We start from the raw sequence: 20,616 nt of genomic DNA on the forward strand, positions 1-20,616 counted from the left end.
CCAGAGCCGAAAGTCAGGCAGGTTCGGCGGCACCTTCGGCGGCCGAAACTCCCAGACAGAGACGAAACTCATGCATGTTCGGCGGCACTTTCGGCGGCCGAAACTGCCAGACAGAGACGAAAGTCTCCCTTTCGGGGGCAAGCTTCGGCAGCCGAAAGGCTGCCTCCCCAGCCATGTTCGGCGGCCGAAAGTCCTTCGGCTGCCGAACCTGGTTTCTGCCAAAGGGCAGAAACTTGGCTCCCTTTGCACATTTCGCCTCCAAACTTATCAAACATGCATCAAACCTATTCTACAACACACAAACACAAGCATACATGTTCCTAGGGGCCTCAAACCAACATAAACCCCATCTACAACACATCAAGCAACTCACATTGTACATGAACATACATTTATACCCATAAACTCCAAAAGCATAACCATAACCTAAACATGCATTCTAACCCATAAATCTACTTAAAACTTACTTAAAACATGCAATGAGCTTAAGATCGGCTCTTACCTCTTGAAGATCGAGAGAGAGACGACCTAAACTCGAAGTTGGGAGAGATTGGGTTCTTGAACCTCCAAGCTCCAAAACTTTGCTCAAAAGCTCAAATCTTCAAAACAAAGTGAAAACAAGTGAAAACCTTGAAAGATTTAGAGGAAAAACATCAAAGATGGGTGAGGGGGCGGCGGAGACTCACCTTGGCCGAAAATGGGGAAAAAGCTCGCCCGCTTTCGGCTAAGGGACCCTTTTATAGTGGCTGGCCAGACCACGTTCGGGGGCCGAATGTGCCTCCGCATGCATGCCATGTTCGGCGGCCGAACCTGGACTTCCCTCACTTATGCTTTTGGGGGCCTAAAGCACACCCGCAACGCATGCATGTTCGGCGGCCGAACTTGAGGTTCGGCGGCCGAACCTGAGTTTTCCTCTAATGCTATTTTCATGCAAAAACTCATTTTCTTTCATGCTTAAAACATAAAACACATTAAAACATTTCATAAAAACATGGTTTTACCCTACTAGAGGCTTCCGACATCAGAGATTCCACCGGACGGTAGGAATTCTGATACCGGAGTCTAGCCGGGTATTACATTTCTGGATAAGAATATCTGTCTGGTCTTCAAATCCATCACAATAAAACCTTTAGTGCCATCCTTATAACCAAGAAACACACATATCTTGGCTCTTGGATCAAATTTGGTCCTCCCTGATACAAGAGTAGATGCATAACACATAGAGCCAAAGACTTTCAGTTGCAAGTAATCTGGAGGTCTCAAAAATAAAGCCTCAAAAGGTGAATTATCTTGTAAGATGGGAGTTGGAATTCTGTTGATAAGAAAAGCTGAATGAAGAACAGAATAGGACCAAAAAGATTTAGGGAGATGGGATTGAAACAAAAGAGCTCTTGCCACATTAAGGATGTGTTGGTGCTTTCTTTCCACTATTGCGTTCTGTTGAGGGGTCTCTACACATGTTGTTTGATGTATAATTCCCTTACTGTGATAGAATTCAGGCATGTTAAATTCAGGATCATTATCACTTCTTATCTTTTTCAAACTTGTTTCAAACTGAACCTCCACCATTTGAATGAAATTCTGTAATAATTTTCTTGCTTCGAACTTATTCTGCATCAAATATATCCATGTATATCTACTGTAGTCATCCACCAAAGTAAGGAAATACTTATCTCCATTTATTGAAACAGTAGAAACTGGGCCCCAAATGTCCACATGTACAATGTCAAAAGGTTTAGTAGTTTGGGATTGGCTAACAGGAAAAGGTATTCTCTTTTGTTTAGCTAAATGACATATATCACAGGAATCTGATATATGATCCACAAGTATAGATGGACATTTGGAATGCAAAACTTTGAGTCTAGAAGTAGATGGATGACCAAATCTGTAATGCCAAACACTAAAGGAGTGAGAACCAATGCTGCTGGCAGCTTGAGAAACCTGATTAATATTCTTTTGATGCAACACATATAGGCCTTCCTCGACCTTAGCTGTACCAATCATCCTCCAGGGCTTCATTGCCTGAATGAGACAATAATTGTTGCCAAACACCAAGCAGCATTTAAGAGCAGCAGTAAGTTTAGTGACTGAGATTAGATTGAAAGTAAAGGAAGGAATATAAAGGACATTTGTGAGGCAGAGATCATCATTAAGGCTAATTGTGCCTGAAAAATGTGATATTAGCTGCTCACCATTTGGTAACTTGACATGAATAGGGTGAATTCTTTTGTAAGAAGAGAAAAGAGACAGAGAAAAACAAATATGATCTGTTGCCCCTGTGTCTAAAAGCCAAAAATGAGACTTGGAAAAACATGACAGTGAGACTGAATTACCTGTGGGAATTGAGACTGAAGCATTACTAGTACTGACTTGGTTAGTGGTGTGTGAAACTGCTAAATCTGAAGGTTGAATTAAAGCTAATAACTGCTGGATTTGCTCTTGAGTAAAAGGAGCACATGATCCACCAGAATTTATAGTTGCCGGCATCTGATACGACTGTACACTCTCATCTGTTTTAGGAGCATCATGCACTGCAATCTGATTGATAGATGAATTTCTAAACTTAAAACCAGGAGGGAATCCATGTTTCTTATAGCATGTATCCACAGTATGCCTCTGCTTTCCACAGTAAGTGCACACCTTTGCATTGCTAGAAGGATTTTTGTAGAAAGCATTTCTGTTCTGTGACTGATTAAAACTAGTTGCTCTTTGAGAGTTTCCTTCAAGATTTGATGCCTTTGCACTAACAAATACCTTCACATTTTCACCAAGATCCAACTGTCTCTCTTGCTGTACAACTAGTGAGAAAACTTTATTTATGGAAGGCAAAGGATCTATAAGCATAATTTGAGATCTAACATGAGTGAATCAATCATTCAGTCCTTTAAGGAAGCGAATTGCATAGTCATTTTTCTGATATGTAGTAAATTTTGCCACAGCACCACAAGCACAAGGATCAGTGCATGTGCAAACAGGTATAGGTCTGAAATTCATTAACTCATCATATAGTATCTTGAGTTCTGTAAAATATTCAGTGACAGTACGATCACCTTGTTTGAAGGCATATATTTCTTCTTGCAGATCTGAAATTCTGAAAATGTCTCCTTGTGAAAATCTTTCTTGAAGATCTTTCCAGATCTCAGCTGTTGAATCAATCCATATGATACTCTGTGCGATGGAAGAAGATAAGGATCTTGTAATCCAAGATGAAACTGTTGTGTTGCATCTTTGCCAAGCAACGCGCATCGGATCCGCAATCGGTGGTGCTGGTAGAGTTCCATCAACAAATCTGTATTTGTTTTTGGATAATAATGCCATCTTCATAGCACGAGCTCAAGGGTGATAGTTCTTCTCATTGAGAAGAGTGGACACGAGTACAAGTGACGGATTCTCATTACGATGAAGGTAGTATGGATTGGATGGATTTTGCAAGTAGTCATTCACTTGATTCACGGCAACAACAGGTTAATTCGCCATTGAAAAAGAAAAGGAGAAGAAAAGAAAAAATTTTCTGAGAAGACGGAAAACGATTATCGAAGTAGAAGATGGTTATGGAAGCAGAAGAGCTCTGATACCATAACAGAAAAGGAATCGTTAAATTGAGAGAAGAATTGATGGATTTCTCATTGATAGAAGATGCTTTATATATAAAGAAGAAAAAGAAAAAGAAAAGAGACTGAGCTATTCTAACCAATAGGAAAAGAGACAGAGCTATTCTAACCAATAGGATAAATACATTTGGATTACAAGTTAACTACCCTTTTTCTTTTCTTCTGTAACATAATTAATGAAAAAATAAAAAATTTATTCTCATATTATTTTTATTTATTTCTTGTAAATATTAAATTACATTTTGTATTCTGTATATCGTGAAATAAAAGAATATCTGACTATTTTAATTCGTATATATATATTTTGATTGTATATATCCGATTTAAAAAAAATATTTTGATTGTATATTATATATATATATATATTTATATTTATTAAAAAATAATTAAAACATCTCTTTATCCCATAAGATAGGATGCTTTCCTTTTTTATTCATTCCAACCACTTCCTTTTTAAAATAATAATTTATTAATTAATTTTGTAATGTTTATATATATATAGAGCTGTAATCGAACCGAGTCGAGTCGTATTTTGATAAGTTCAGTCTCGATTAAAAAATAAATATAAAAGTTCAAGTTCGAGTTTCATTTATATGCTCGAGTTCGAGTTTTATTTATAAACTCGATTTATAAAATAAATATTAAACTCGAGTTCGGTTTGAACTCGATTTATAATAACTTCATTTATCATATTAATGAGCCAACTTAAACTTTATTCAAAAACTCAAATTTGAGTTTGATTATATTATAAATACGTTCAATATAATTCAAATTTATTTAAATTATAAATAAATTTAAATTATAAAATTAATAAAATAATTCTAAATTAAATTTTTTTATTTACTTGAAATTTTTTGAATTTAAAACTAATAAAAAAATATAGAAGTGTTATTTTTTTATAGAGAAGTCACGATTCTCCGTATTCCTTCAACTTTCGATGTGTGATTAGTGTTAATAGGGATGAGCAATATTCGGTTCAAACCGAAAAAACCGACCGAACCGAACCGATTTAAAATTTTAGTTCGGTTTTTTATACATTTCGGTTCGATTCGGTTTTTAATTTCAAAAATTTCGGTTATTTCGGTTCGGTTCGGTTTTGATCAGAAAAAAACCGAAAAAACCGAACCGAACCGAACCGATTAGTGATAATAATATATTTTTTCAATAATATAGAGAAATTAAATCATATTAAGATTAAAATATTTTAATTAAATTTTAAAATATTAAAAATAAAGTGTAAAAAATAAAAAACTATTAAAAATCGAAACCGATCAAACCGAACCGAATCGAACCGAATCAGACCAGTTCGGTTCGATTCGGTTTCTGACCAAAATCAGTTCGGTTCGGTTTTTATAAACACTAAATTTCGGTTTTCGATTTATTCGGTTCGGTTCGGTTTTGAACCGAACCGACCGAATGCTCACACCTAAGTGTTAGTAAACAAGTTTGTTCGCGAGGCTACTCACGAGTTTATTCATGAGTCAACTCACGAGGCTAAACGAGTCAAATATTGCTAAACTCAAACTCGGTTCATTTATTAAATAAACCTACAAAGTGAGTTCGAACTCGGCTCGTTTTTAAACGAGGCGAACCCGATCGAGTTTTTATCGAGTCGAATCTCGAATAATTCACAAAAAATTTGGTTCGTTTATCCCATGAAAATATATTAAAAAGTAAAATTTATTAATTTAAAAAATAAATTAGCAATAGAACGATAAAGTTAGGATATATTAAAAAAATATAATATAAAATTTATTGATTTTAATTATATATTAAAAAAACTAGTAAAAAATAAAAGAGGATTAATAGTTTTTAGTGCATGTAAATATACAGTTGCTAAATTTTATTTAACACTATTCATTAGTATGAAAACTATGCAATTTTAACTATAAATGCATGTTTTGCAGTATTAATAAATATAATTTTTCAGATTAATTGAATATATTAAATGGATGTTATGTACATTTGTTGATCGAACATAAAATCAATTAGATAATTTTAAAATCCGCGATTTGATTTGTGGGATACTTTGGCTAACGACCATTGCAGATTTTATAGCTGCACTCTCCCACTACTCAAGCCAACCATATTCTCAAACGTGTCAAGTTCCCCATTAGCTAAAAAAATCTTCCCTCAAAGTACAAAAGAGAACAATCATTATTCATTCACGTCAGTCAAAAAACGGCAATAATTAAAAAAGTTCATTTTCATTAATAAAAGTATCTCAATTGTATTATTATACACCCGAATTTACAACTCTACCCCTAGACAATCAACTTGCCTTGCTCGTGGACAAAAGAATAGGACTTCTGACATGACCCATAAAAATCTCACAAAGTGAGGCCATACCAGCCAGCACAAACTTCACCGTTCAATCGAGCCATGGGCTCCACCCGCACTGCTAAACAGCTCTCCCGATTCTCTAGTTGGGCCCACTAATGTGAAGGCTAGCCACCCAAACTTCAATGGCATATTTGTAATATTGTGAAAATCTATGGGCTTTTACGTTATCTCATCAAAACCGCGGAAAAATCCTGCCCTTTCATTTTCAGAGTCGCCAGGAGAAAGCGAGTAGTTATCGCGGAGAAAAAGGTCACGTGGTGGAATTAAATGTGTACCGTTGAAGCACATCAGGTAGCCAATCGGACGGCTCTAGTGGGTCCCAGGTCACGTGACCATGCTTCGGGTCTACAATCGTGGAACGTCAACCCTATACTGCCTCCGTCCATGTCCAGCGTATATGTAAGTGGAGCTAATAATAAATAAAACCACGTGAAAACACAATCAACGGTCACGATTAAATCCGTACTTCTGATCTGAGCTCGTATAAAAATCTCTTCCATGGAGTTCTATGTATTGCAGAGTGACAGAAAAGAGAAAAAGAGGAAGACGAGACTCGCTCCTTCTCTCTGCTTGTGATCATACATTACATATCAGAGATGCTACTGCGAAGCGCATCTACGCCAATACTCAACTCGTGGATTTCGCACACTAAAGAATCCTCGCCGGAGCCCGAAATCTGTCACCAAATCCACAAATTCCGGTCGCTTACTTTAACAGCTTCTTCTACCAGTCCTTTCTCTTCGTCTTCCAGTTCCTCTCATGACGATTCCGTCAAGAAAATGATCAGAGCACTCTCTGAGAACGATCTCAAGCACCTTCCGTTGCCCAAGAAGAAACCCATGAACAAAATCATGGATGCTGTTATGCTTGAGGAGGAAGACGAGAAAACGGCATTGGTGGGTCCTGGTTGTTTTACGTTGGGAGCTAGTGTGTTAAATGAGGAGTGTGCGGTTGGGACGAAGGATGATGGGTTGTTGGGATTTTTGGTGGATGGTGGAGTGGGTAGCGGTGGCGGGAAGATATATGGCGGTGGTGGTGGGAGTGGGGGCTCTGGCAGAGGAGATGATGGGGACTCTGGGTTTTGGGACTCGAATCTTGGGAGTGACAGTACAGACGTTTATTATCAAAAAATGATCGAAGCAAATCCGGGGAATTCGCTGCTGCTTAGCAATTATGCGAAATTCTTGAAAGAGGTATACCTGCAATGATGCAAGTTTGCTTTTTCATTCAACTTCTTCTGGTTCTGGCTGGTGTTTTTTGTTGAATTGTTTTCTGCTCTGTTTCGGATCTTGCTGAAAACTTTGAAAATTGTTAGCATCTGTTAAATAGTAATTGCTATAAATGTCCATAACAACTGAATTTTGTTTGTTAATTAATTAAAGCTTCTTCCTTTCTTTCTGGCTTACTGTTTATCAACAGAAATTCCTTTTGAAGACGATATTCTATAGCATTTAGGTGCTCTTTTTGCAGGCTGGATGTGATACTAATAAATTTTTACTGTTTTCGGTAACAGGTTCGTGCAGATTTTGTAAAAGCTGAAGAGTACTGTGGGAGAGCAATCTTAGCAAACCCCAATGATGGAAATAGTTTATCTATGTACGCTGATTTGATATGGCAGAGCCATAAGGATGCTTCTCGTGCTGAGACATATTTTGATCAAGCTGTTAAAGCAGCCCCTGATGATTGGTTAGAACCATTTTTGTTTATGATGGTTTACAAAAATTTACAGCCCCTATATTCATACTAATACTAACACAAATTTATTTACTACTTATTGGCGTCTAACATGTCCACAGTCTATTTTGCAATTTCCATAATGAACTTTCTTGTTGTTACTTTTGTTGATAATAGCATATGTTAAATCTGCTGTAGTTAATCTTAGTATTGAATATACTCTGTTGTATGGTGCAGTTTTGTGCTAGCATCATATGCTCGGTTTCTGTGGGATGCTGAAGAAGATGAGGAGGGGCAAGAAGGAGAAGAGATGAACAAGTCATCACCACCGACTCTGTTCCATGGAACATCACCTCCTGTAGCTGCACCTTCATAAATTTATGCACTCTCAGATCTGAATCCTGTATTATGGATACAACTTCTGACCGATGTTAATAAATCCTTTCATTTTAGTCCTGGTTCCCCTATGTTAATACATGCTTTCTTTTCAGGCCTGGCTCCGTTTCTGAGATGAGTTTTTTTAACCAGTTGTTATAGTTTGTGCTTATGGGTTGTTGATCCATATAATGCGGAAGGAAATTAAGAAAGGGAATGAATCTTTGTTGGAAAACCTCTTGCCCTCTCTCTGTCTCTGCTAACTGTATTCAAAAGTCTGATTTTTTTTTTTTAAAAAAAAAACCTGCATTCAAAAGCCAATATAGCAAAATGACAGGGGACCAAAGAAACAAGGCTTTTTTGAAATGCTCTGTTTGATTTCTCAGCTTTCATGCATAAATAGACCATGTTATGGCCGACGAGTCCTTAGTTAAGTGGAATATAGACAAGTGTGATTCTTGGTTGGAAAAATGAATCCTGGTGCATACTAATTATGTTGGAAAAATGAATCCTGGTTCACACTAATCATGAAACACTTGTTTATGCTCAGATTCGCTTAGCCTTCTAAAACGCGAAGAGGCTAAATGAGCAGGATACCATGGATTTCTGCTAGAAAGGGCATTTGGTACAGAATTGCAGATTTCCTTGAAGGGTGTTAGTATCTGTATGCAGCCACATAAGTCCCACTCGCAGAGATAACTTTATCCTTCGCTAAGATTATCATAATCTGATCCACAGGACCATTGAAATTTTCCAGGATGCAATTTGTCAATAAGATGTATGGTCTGCATGGACGTTACAACATAACACACTCGTTATCATGTAATCCTCGGTTGGTTTTGGAACAGCATAGTTCTCCGACTCAAGGCTAAGCCTGATAGATTGTTTCATTTTTTCATTGGCTGCTAATCCCTATATAGTGAAAAGAGCTTTATTGACATTTTAGCAGGCCCTCTATAAACACATGCTGTTTGCTTTTTTGGAATTTTTGTATACTTTGCTTTTGGCGTTCAGGTGAGAAATCGAATATTGGTTTCCTACAGCCATTCTGTGGTGGGAATGGCTAGAATGAGACTCCAGCTTTTCTTCTGTTGCATCAGGCTTTTCAAGTACGAATAAGAATACTGCGTAAGCTAGGCCTGTTCATGTGTCAATTATACTTTAAACAGGCACTCTAATTATTGTTTTTGTTAGATCAGAAAGGATGATTCAATGTAGGACAGAAGATCACCTGGTCAGGTATTGCAGGTTTTGTGATGGAAATTTTCTATTGACATTGCCTTATGGACTTTTCTTTGGTTAACACTGTTTCTAACCAAGGATTTCTAGCTGTTTCAGGATCAACAAGCAGTGTGACCTGAGAACTCAACATGCTTAAACAATCCAAAACCAGCCAAGGACTGAACCACCAACCAATCCTAGTCCTAGGAACACGACCAGCACAATTGCAGATAACTCAGCTTCTGAAGCTGGAACTGACTTAGGAGCAAGGATCATGATGACGCTTGTCAGATAGCCGTTACTTACTCCAAGCATAAAGGTCAGCACCACCACTGGCACTTCAGTTCTAAGCCGTTTTGGTCCATTCAGGCATGCTGCAAAGAGAGGGTAGAACAAAAGCCTGAGAATGCAAGCCCATGTTGTCTTCTTGATGCTTTTCAGAACATATACTGCAGTTAAAGATTTCCCTGCAAAATCTGAAACATTAGACTGTTATCAGCAGAAATGGATACCAATCCTTTAGCAACTTGGATGCAAGACTTTCAGCTAAGAATCCAGGGAAAACTGAAAGAGTCACTATATAAATTGAAAGAATCCCGAAAATTGGCCACGGGATTTTTCTTGCAACTCCCCAAAATGTTGGCCTACAAGTCAGTGAATCATCAACTGGAAGAAGCTTGAAATGCTGTTCCATAATTGGTAATTTGTACAAAAAGTCGCAACAGACAGTGCAGCACATCAGAATAATTTCAGTAACTATAAAATACAAGTGGGCACTTATTCGGAGACCCTGGGGAGTCTGTGGGAGTGATGCCTTTGTTGTTATCCTCAAGATGGAGACAAGAACTCCTGTGGCAGGACAATGGATTTAGCAAGGATGAGAATTTGCACAACCAGAACTTTAACACTCCATTTGGAATCAAGAATTTGATAAGAATGTAACAATTTTTTTGTTTAGAATGAAGGATTCAATTCATTTTAATTTAAAAAAAAATATTTTAGAAAGAAGTAGAAATATTACTATAGAGAAAATAGGTTTACAGCAAAACTAACTTGCTTCTCATATTATTCACAAGAGTATTTATAGGATATATGTACACGTGAATACCAAGTATAACAAGAATACAATTTTAACTAGGAAATAATAACTCAATCATAATACAACTCTAATACGCTAGCAATTCTAACTAGGAAATAATAACTCAATCATAATACAACTCTAATACGCTAGCAATTAAGTCATTTTACAATAATTCATTTGAATTCGAATTAAATTGTAGTGTTATATTATATAGTATACCTGAAGAGGCAGTTCCAGCAAACACAGCTTGGATATACTCTTTGGGAAGCTTTCCGGCTGATCCTATCAGACTTCCTCCAATCAAACCGTCAGCTAAACCACAAAGCACCACCGATGCTACTGTCACAGCGTATGCTTCCTTTGGCCTCCCAAGCCAATCTATTGTCGGAGGCACCATTGAAGAGAGAACAAACATGGAAAATCCCCAGTTCATTCTCAACCTGTAGATAAGCTTCTTGCTCCAACCACCCCGACTTAAGACGAAGATCAGAACTACGATTGAAGAACTCATGTAAGCTACAAAAAATACCTTCTCAACGTGCCTGGTTGGATAGAGATTGCCAAAGAAATCAACGGATGTGATGAAAGCATTCCAGGGAAGCAAATTACCAGCACCAAGCATAAAATGGATTACATAAGCAATCCTGTAGGAGACTAGGAGTCTCTTGGCTTAGTTTGATCTTCGAGTCCTTTCTCCCATTCCATTTTTTCTGCAGGCTGAAGGGTTGATATTGGAGTTTAAGCTTTAAAATAAGCTGGAATCAAACATCATTGTATGTTCTGTCCTGTTCATTACAAAAGGCATGACCAAAGAAGCTAGGCAAGCTCTTCTTAGCAGCTGAGTCAAATAATTTGAAATATATGATAGTTACTGGCAAACTTTGGCCTTGTTTGGTTGTGTTAACTCAAATAAGAAACTTTCATGAGAAGTATTAAAATCATATCTGTTTGATTGACATTTTTTCTTGACTTTCTGGAAAATTAAAGTCATTTCTTCGTTTGGTACAAGGATGTAACTTCTCCTAATTCAGTTAACTTACTTCATGCAAAGTTCAGTTCCTAGAAAATAATCCATTTGAACCAAACAAGGGCTTTAGCTGAACTTATCTTGTTGAACAGAAAGTAGTAGGGTTAGTTGACAGCACTAGTTGGGGTTCTTGGATTTGATTGATGAGTTGATTATGGAATCAATGGAGCTAATGCATGTAGAAAATTTGTGCAGTGTGGGGACGACAATGGATGGCTGTGTTAGAAATATAAAGTGATGGCACAAGATTTTTGTGAACTCTCATAACTACAAAGATTATTGGAGGAATTGAAATTGTTTTAAAGGGATAAACTCCTTTTTATATTGTGACAACAAAAATCCAGTTCAAACATTACTGAACGAAACACATAATGATTGATCGACACTTCACTAAAGAAAAGTTAATAAATAGTGTCTTGAGATTAGATTATGTGACTTTCGATAAATGATTAGTTGACGTGTTTATTAAAAGACTTAATAACAAGCTCTATCATACCTTAATTTGTATAAGTTAGACATGTGTGATATCTATGAATCAATCTGGACGAGAGTGTTGACCAATATAAAAGGTTACTAATCAATAAGATTCAAATATTTAGAATTCTAATTAGACTTGATTATAAGATTTAATTATAAAAATTTTATTTTAATTGTAAATATACCTAATTTAGATTGATTATTTATATATAAATATTTAAATCTTGTAAGATTAATTCAATCGAAAAAAAATAAAAAAATTCTTTCAAAATTGTTCAAATATTAATTAATTTTTTTAAAATTTACCCTTATCTATACGATAATTAATTTTATAATTTTTAAAAATCTATTTTATTACTAATTTTTCTTTTTTTTTAATTATCTCACTTTTGTATCAGGGGAGAGAGAGTTATTAACATTTGAGTAGACATCTATAGTTTATTAATTTTATATGATAGCCACGATTCTTATTGATTTGGAGTCCAAACAATTCAATTGTTTTCAATAGGTTATGCATTATTAATAATTTTCACAAGATGATATTTTGAACAGTTATATATTTAGCACTCTTAATATAAATAAATATGTCACAAGTTTCAATAAATTGCCTTTTGGTATAATTTCTTTTAAATTTATTAAAATCTCATATATCTATTCTTAAATATTTGTTATAGTAGAAAATTCATATAAGTATTTCTTAAATTTTACACGTATGATACATGTTATTTCTATTTCTTTTAAGTAAAAATCCTTGCATTGCAATGCCTAAAATGAATTATCAAATAATAAAAATATTTATTATTAATTTTTTATTCAATATATTTTTATTATAGTGTTCGAATGGATATTGATGATCTGAGATCCAATAGAATAGGGTTTTACAAGGGTTTATGTATTACAGAATAAGGCTTAAGTTTCCTGAGGAGGGACTCCTCTTTTATACATTGTCTTGCTTGCTGGTGACGTGTAAAGGCCTCTCCAGGATTGGGTCACGCGTCTCTGCCATGCGGATTCGGAGGTACTAGGGTATCAGCCGCCTGCTCCATGCGTAACGGCCTCTGATTCTCCTCGTGCGTACGTTTAAGCGGATCTGCCAGGCTGTCTGGTGAATATTACTCTGGATCCTGGGTTGGGCTGAAAGTCGGGCCGGACGCTAGGCTTGAGAGGAGAGAGCCTACTTCGTGTGGGCTGGGCCGTTATGAATGAAGAAGCTGGGCCGAGCCCGGTCTTGAAGGTTGAATGAGCCAGGCTTGTTGGGTATATCAGATACGTGGGCCTCTATGTTATGGGCCTTTAGCGGTGGTTAAGCCCCTGGTCCGGGGTGAAGAAATCCATCGGTCATCAATTGCCCCTTCACCTTCTCGGGAGTTATTGCTCCAACTGCCGAGGGGGTGAATATCAAGAACCATTATGGCCGCGTCTGTTCGTGTCTAGGTGTCTTTATAATACCCTTTCCTCTTTTTATCGTTGCGCAGTTTCTGAATCCTATATGCTCTTTCCTCTTTCGGGCTTTTCTTTACTTTCCGCGTTCTCTGCTATCTTTGCTTTCTTGTCATCATTATCTGGACATGTCCTTTCTTTCCTTTCCCATGAATACCTTTTAAGGACTCTGACGGCATTAGTTGAGAATTCGGCTCCCCTGTCCTGCAAAATACAAACTTTCGGATATATATTAACATCGCCTCCTTACCAGTCCCAGGCATTCTGTGGGAGCAAAGGGATTTTTCTTTCGAATTTGTCTGTCTGTTTCCTTCTTCCGGCGGGATTTTTGTATTGCCCCAGGAATTTGCTTTAATCTCGCTTTTATCATCTCGACGGAAGATTATCCTAACTTATCTCTGTTTTGGGACCCTTTTGCAGTACCTGAGATGAAGATGAGTCAATTCAAAAATTTTGAGGATTGAAGGTTACCTCTAAGGAGTTGGAACGTTGTTTCGGAGATCCTTCTGGTAGGGCGGTCGATGGGTGGGACCATTCGGCAAGTTGCTGAAACTACTTCGTCCAGGGTTTCTGGTCGACCTCCCCCCCTGTTATCTTCTTTTGATATAAATGGAAGTGGCGCAAATGCTCAGCTTATTGTTCCTTTTGCTGTGAAGTACCAGTATTATTGCTCCCTTCGATGTGAAGTACCAGTATTATGTGAGACTGGGATCTGCTGCACTCAGTCAAGTCTCCAGCGATTTCTTCGAATGTGTACTTCGCGATCTCTTCGGGGCCATAGCCCGAAGACTTATTTTTTCATGTGTGGTGCACGGCCGGCATACAATATCTGAGCTTGTTCGAATGTACCGTGCATCACATTCGGGTAACCGAACGTTTGCCCAGGGGGACAGTGAGAAATGCTTATGGGAATCAACTTGTTCAGTTCCCCTATAATAGCGGGACAGATCTTGGCCTTTTCTGAAAAACTCACATTCCGAGCTGCGAGAAGTCCTCCGAACTGAAGACTAGAATAGTAGGGTAGGTGATAATCGTAGATGATGAAGTATCTGGATATGTAAATCCTTTAAGGGTGGTCTTCCATTCTGTAATGTAGGCCTTTGTAACGTGCTGTAATGTACTTTTCCTTTAATGAAATGCTTGTTTTTCATACTTGAGCTTGTTCTTTTCTCTGTCATGGATGAAGTACTGATACTGCTCTTCTTCGTAGCTTTAGCCAACTAACTTTTGTTCCGTTTTTTTCCAAGCTAAATTGACCGTATTTCGCGAACTTCTTCTTTTAGTCGATGAGCCGAGCCTCAGGCCTATTTAACCAATTGGACGGGCGGTTTTACTCTTCCGAGCTTGACTAACCGACCTGTGAGCTCGGTCTTTTCTTGATGGATTGAGCTTTGGGTCTCCTTTAGCCGACCGAGCTCTCAAGTTTATGTTTTCCGAGCTGGACTAATCCGACCTGTGAGCTCGGCCTTTTAATCCTTGAGTTAATTTCTGAGCTCCAGGTCTGTATGATCCCGAGGTGCTCTTGGCGCCTCTTTCCGATCTCACAGCCTTTGTTTAATAACGATAAATAAAATCTTATAACTTTTTAAGTGATGAGCAAGTCTGACCTTTATCATGCTCCCATTTGCTTGTACTTTTGAGTTTTTTCATGACTTGCCCCTCTGTTTCCTCGGCATTTACCATAGGGATGGTAAAGTAGTAGGCTAAGTTGCTCTGACTGATGAGTTGGGCTTGTATTATGTGGATGGCGAATGGGCTTTTAAATGATGGGCTGTCATCGTGTACTTGGCCCTTGATAGATGTAGATAAGCCCAGCGATCATCCTTTTGCCCCTTTACCATCTCGCCGGGTATTTACCTAACCGTTGAGAGGGTAAACTTCGAGAACAATTAATGATCGCGCCGCTCCAAGACAAAACTGTGCAGATCAACACTCTGCCTCATAATTGCCTTTCTTTTCGAATTCCTTCTGTCTTTTGAAGAACTAGCTCTTGTCTGCTCTCTGTCTTCCTGCAACTCCTTCTACGGTTTTTGTTCATCCCATCGTGTTCTCAGGTACGCTTCCTTGTTCTTCCATGGCAAGTTCAAAGCTTCCTGATGTTTTTGACCTTGAGTCACATATTACGCCTTCCAACATAACTAAACATATTTCCCGGAGGCTCTTAGATACTCCACTGTATTTTATTCGAGCGCCTCTTCCCAATGAGAGGATAGTTCTTCCTTACCCTCCCCCTCCTGGTTTGATCGATCCCCAAGAGAATCGCCGTATAGTGTTTTTTCTAAAGCAAAGGGAATTCGGTCTGCCATTTCCTTTTTCCCCTTTCTTTACTGAGGTCTTCGAATACTTCGGGGTAACTCCTCGGATGTTATCCCCAAACTCTATTTTATTCATGTCTTGTTTTGAGTGTATCTGTCTGGGTTGGGGTTTTACACCCACGGCCTGTCTGTTTGTCACCTTTTTCCGCCTGGTTAGGGCGAAGCAAAACTTCTATTACTTTTCTCCCCGTAATGGGTTATCTCTTCTCACGGGTTATAAGGATTCTATAAAGGGCTGGGTAGAGAATTTCCTTGTGGCGGAGCTGAAATTAGGGTCCTGCCGATTATGGGAAGTAGATCTAACGTGGGGGGAGATCTTTCCGGGCTGTAACGATTTGCCCCAATTGAGTCTTATTGAGCAGGTGGGGCTGCTTCGACTGACTTCCGTTGAGAGGAAGTATGACGTCGAAAAGTGTATGTTTGCTTCCAACCTTAGGGATATCCGTGACACGGGTATAGTGCTTTGTCCAGTTATTCTGTTTCTTCTTTGCTCGTAATATCAGAAAATATGCTGACTCTTTATAACTTCTTGTTTTTTGCAGCTTCTGAGGTTAAAATGGATGGCATCAATTTCCCCAAGAACTTTGACCTGTCTCGGGAGAATATGCATGCAATTTTTGACGCCTTTGGGGATGGGCGTTCGGTAGCTGAGATTGCTGCGGAGCTGGCTCAGGCTGCTTCCTTCAAGAAGGTCAGCCGACCTCCCGTCAAAGCTTCTTCTCGAGCTTCCAAGCCGAGCTCTCGCAGCACCAAGTCAGCTCGGTCATCTAGCCGTGGTGGGTCGAGCGCAACTTTGACGCTTGCTGAAGGGTCTAGATCTGCTCCAGCCTCCTCAGAGGTCGTGAGGGAAACTTCCCTAGCTATTGTGGAGCAGACCCAAGTTCTTGAACAAGTGGAGCGGGGTGCTGCCCATTCTACTGAGGGGGTGTCAGGGGGAAAGTCTGAGTCCCCTGTTGAAGACAAGGAGACCTCTGGGATAGGGATGGAGATCATCGTCCTAGAGGATCAAAGCCCAGAGGTTTCTGCTGAAGGTGCCCCTGCCCCTGTGAGGACTGAGCCTGAGGGATCTGAGGGCGCCCCATCAAAGACCGGGGGCAAGCGTCCAACCCCTTCTGGAACGCCTGCCCCATCTCCTGCTCGGAAGAAATCCAGGACTGCTGTGGGTCCTTCCCCACCTCTTCCTCCCATGGGGAAGGGGAAGGGTGTTTCTGCTGTTCCGTCGTCATCCCCTACTGACAACATTCTGAACCTATCAGGCATTACCTCTGAGTCTCCGGCCACTGCTGTTGCCGCACTTCTCCGGGAGCGGATGTTCGGCGGAATAACAGAGGCTTCGGATCCTCGTCTTCTGGCCCTGACTGGTCACTTGGCCAGTTCTACCAAGGAGCAGGTGTCCTTCCAATCTCGCTCTCGTGAGGAGCTCGGATCCACGATTAGAGAAATGCTTCTGATGGTAAGTTATTTTTTCACTTCTCTTTGAGTTTGCTTTGTTTCTTTTCTTGACAATTGTTCTTCCGTACTAGGTGTCGGGCCTATTTATGGAGGTGGATGCCCGTGACCTCTCTCTCCGGGAGTCCGTGGACCGCCGGATCGAAGAAGCGCGTCGCGATGAAAACCTGACTGCCACCAGTGACGCGAGGGGCCACCTGGCAGCCGCCCAGGAACAGATCCAGTCTCTCCAGGGGGAGTTGCATTCTGCGCTGGAGGCCTCTAAAGGAGCTGAGGACAGAGCGGCTGAGGCGGCAGAACATAGCAAATCCCTGGAATCAGAGCTGTCTCGTACTCGCAGGGTTCTCCAGGAGTCCGATGAGAGGGCAGCTGAGGTGGAAGCTCGTTGTGTAGAGGTTGTAAAGCAGCTGTCCTCTATGACAGCGGCCCTTCAGGAGAGGGATGAGGCTGTAAGCCAAAAAGCTGAGGTCCAGCGCCAATATGAGGCCTTAAAGGCTGATTTTGAAGGGCTTCAAGCTCACCTGAATGAGGTGAGGGCTCAGAGGGAAAGTGCTCTAGCCCGGGTGGAGGTCCTTGAGCAGGAATTGGGAACAAGTTCTGAACGTATCAAAGATCTATCTTCATCGGCTGAAGAGTTCAACCTTCGCCAACAACAGCTAAAAAATGAAGTCAGGACTTTGGAACGTAAATGTTTAGCCCTGCTCGAGGTGGTAAAGTATGCCGAAGGGAAGGCTCAGCTAAAGCATGAACAGTGTATAGCGGAGTATCAGGAGTCTGATGAGCTGAAGGTTAAAATTGAACAGGCCTGTGAAGCTCATCTTCAGGACTACAAAGACTCTTCTGAATTTAAGGAATTTGTAGCTGAGGCTTGTGAAGAACATCTTGATGAGTATAAAGCTTCTGGTGAAATGAAACAGGCTATCATTGATAAGGCCTTCCGCATGTATGTAACTGGCTACAATCGCGGTTTAAGAGAAGCTAGACAGGCTCCTGATATTCCTTTGGCCAAGCTTCGTAGGCGCGAAGTGGACTCAGATGGCGAGTCAGTGCTATACGGGGAGGATAATTTCCCTTTGCCCCGAGGAGATTCCCGGAGGAACATAGACCGGCCAGCTGAGTCTTCTTCAGGGGAATCCGAGCTAGGGTCGGAGGAAGATGATCCTGATTCTGAGAAAGAAGGCCTCCACCCTGGGTCAGAAGTTGCCCCTACTATTAATGTTGAGAGCTCTGGCCCAAGGGACACCGAGCTTCTTTCGGAGGTGACTGTAAATAGAGATAATGCAGGCGAGGGTGTTCTTACTGATGTAAGTCCTTTAAGGACTATTTATCCTCCCACCTCGCCGGAGAGATAAATTGTAACAGTCATTAATGAAATATCAGTTTCCTCTTTTTTGTTTTTCATATTTCTTGAAATTTATCTTTCGTATTTGTGATGTGAACTACACATTTTCATTCATAAGCTCTGAATTAATCTTATGTTGCGAGCTCAGCTCTTAGCTGATAGTCTGAGAGATCAAATCTCGTACCTTTTTAATGGCAACTATCATGTCTGTTTTTTGCTTTTAGTCCTTCTTTCTTGGTTGTGACTTTGTATATTTGTTTTATATAAACTGATTTAGGCTTTGATTATACCCTTTTTATCCTCCTAAGGATTTCTTCATTTATGAGTCCTTTTGGAGAGAGCTCGGCCTTTTTTATTAGCCTTTATACCTTCAGCTTTTGAGGATGTAAGTCTATCCGTGCTGGGAGCTCGGTCTTCAGCCTTGGTGAACATAGATCTATCCGAGCTGAGAGCGAGGTCTCTTGCTCTGTAGCTAAACTTTTATTGTTAGCATCTATTTCGAGATCGGCGCTTTTTTAGCTATTAGGCCTTGCGCCTTTTTAGTAGGTCGGAATCTGACTATCCGAGCTGGAAGTTCGGCCTCTTCCTTTGTACCTTGAGTTTTTTTTTTTTTTTTTTTTTTTTTTTTTTAGAGCTCTGGGCTCTTCTCTTTCCGAGGTCGGAATTGGATTTTATAAGTTGTCCCTGCATGTGGTGTGGGAAAATTTTTCATTTCGGGAGGCTCTTAAGTCCTTCACCGACCTATTTTTGTTTCCAGGAGATCTTACGGGATCCTGGTTTTCTTTGAATTTCCGGGACGACCTCGGGGCCTCGCCGGTTGTTTTTTGTTTCCAGGAGATCTTACGGGATCCTGGTTTTCTTTGAATTTCCGGGACGACCTCGGGGCCTCGCCGGTTGTTTTTGTTTCCAGGAGATCTTACGGGATCCTGGTTTTCTTTGAATTTCCGGGACGACCTCGGGGCCTCGCCGGTTGTTTTTGTTTCCAGGAGATCTTACGGGATCCTGGTTTTCTTTGAATTTCCGGGACGACCTCGGGGCCTCGCCGGTTGTTTTTTGTTTCCAGGAGATCTTACGGGATCCTGGTTTTCTTTGAATTTCCGGGACGACCTCGGGGCCTCGCCGGTTGTTTACTTTGGGGTTTTGTACAAGATTCAGGCTCATTGGCCTTACTGTCGCTTCGTCATCTCAGCTGGTTTTGTGCCTAACTGAGGCCTTGTTTCAGGGGATCTTATGTAGAACGTTATTCATGAAGATAATCACATTGTATAAACAATTTTTATTTACTCATGTCTGTCAAAATACAACGTTTTTTCTTTACAAATATTTCAAGAAAAATACCTTTTTAAGTGCTGGATGTTCCAAGCGTGGGGCTCGGGGTTTCCTTGCATGTCTTCGATTCGGTATACCCCTGGCTTGACCACTTTTGTTACCTTGAAAGGTCCTTCCCAGGTTGGTGCTAGTTTGCCTGCGGCTACTCTTTTTCCTGTAGCTTCCAGGTTTCTTAAGGTCAAGTCCCCTACCTTCAAGCTTCTTTCCCTGACCTTTTGGTTGTAATATCGTGCTGCTCGTTGTTGATAAGCAGCAGTCCGGACTTGGGCTTCTTCTCTGACTTCTTCAAGAGCATCCAGGTTGCTTCTTAACTTGTCCCCATTAGTGTCCTCACTAACAAATTGGACTCGATGAGTGGGGATCTGCAACTCAACTGGAACTACGGCCTCTATGCCGTAAGCGAGTGCGAACGGTGTTTCTTTAGTGGGTGCTCTTGGAGTAGTTCAGAGTGCCCATAGGATGCTATTGAGTTCTTCTGCCCAATTCTCCTTTGCACCATCCAGCCGCTTCTTTAATCCTTGGAGGATTGCTCTGTTAGTGACTTCTGTTTGGCCATTAGTCTGAGGATGAGCCACGGAGGAGAACTTATGCCATATGCCCATGTTCGTCGTGAAGGTTTTGAAAGTGCTGCAGTCAAATTGTCTGCCGTTGTCTGAGATAAGCACTCTGGGTATGCCAAATCTGCAGATGATATGCCCCCATACAAAATCTATCATCTTTCTGGCTGTGATTGTGGCAATTGCTTCTGCCTCTGGCCATTTCGAGAAGTATTCCACAGCCACTACTACAAATTTCCTTTGCCCCGTAGTCTTGGGGAAAGGTCCCAGGATGTCAATTTCCCATTGTGAGAAAGGCCATGGACTGGATATGCTTGCTTGAGGAGTGGCAGGGGTCCTGATGGCGTTAGCAAATCTCTGACATACGTCGCACCT

General features: G+C 40.2%; 1 protein-coding gene and 1 pseudogene across 1 annotated transcript; one reads left to right on the forward strand and one right to left on the reverse strand.

The window, feature by feature from the left end:
* The first annotated feature begins 6,454 nt into the window (after positions 1-6,454).
* On the forward strand, positions 6,455-8,238 carry LOC110600008. The gene is made up of 3 exons (XM_021736678.2): positions 6,455-7,147; positions 7,468-7,640; positions 7,866-8,238. The coding sequence occupies exons 1-3, from the start codon at positions 6,551-6,553 to the stop codon at positions 8,002-8,004; spliced, it is 909 nt and encodes a 302-aa protein (XP_021592370.1). The 5' UTR covers positions 6,455-6,550; the 3' UTR covers positions 8,005-8,238.
* Positions 8,239-9,001: 763 nt separating this feature from the next.
* LOC110600009 lies at positions 9,002-11,181 on the reverse strand (annotated as a pseudogene).
* Positions 11,182-20,616: the final 9,435 nt, after the last annotated feature.

This window comes from Manihot esculenta, chromosome 14 (genome assembly GCF_001659605.2).
Source record: "Manihot esculenta cultivar AM560-2 chromosome 14, M.esculenta_v8, whole genome shotgun sequence".
Taxonomy (NCBI): domain Eukaryota; kingdom Viridiplantae; phylum Streptophyta; class Magnoliopsida; order Malpighiales; family Euphorbiaceae; genus Manihot; species Manihot esculenta.

What these genes read in the sequence shown, in the direction of transcription:
- LOC110600008 (XM_021736678.2), top strand. Translation starts at nt 6,551, where the DNA reads ATGCTACTGCGAAGCGCATCTACGCCAATACTCAACTCGTGGATTTCG. An exon ending in ATGCGAAATTCTTGAAAGAG is followed by an intron (nt 7,148 to 7,467) that starts GTATACCTGCAA and finishes TTTCGGTAACAG; the next exon opens with GTTCGTGCAGATTTTGTAAA. An exon ending in AAAGCAGCCCCTGATGATTG is followed by an intron (nt 7,641 to 7,865) that starts GTTAGAACCATT and finishes TGTATGGTGCAG; the next exon opens with TTTTGTGCTAGCATCATATG.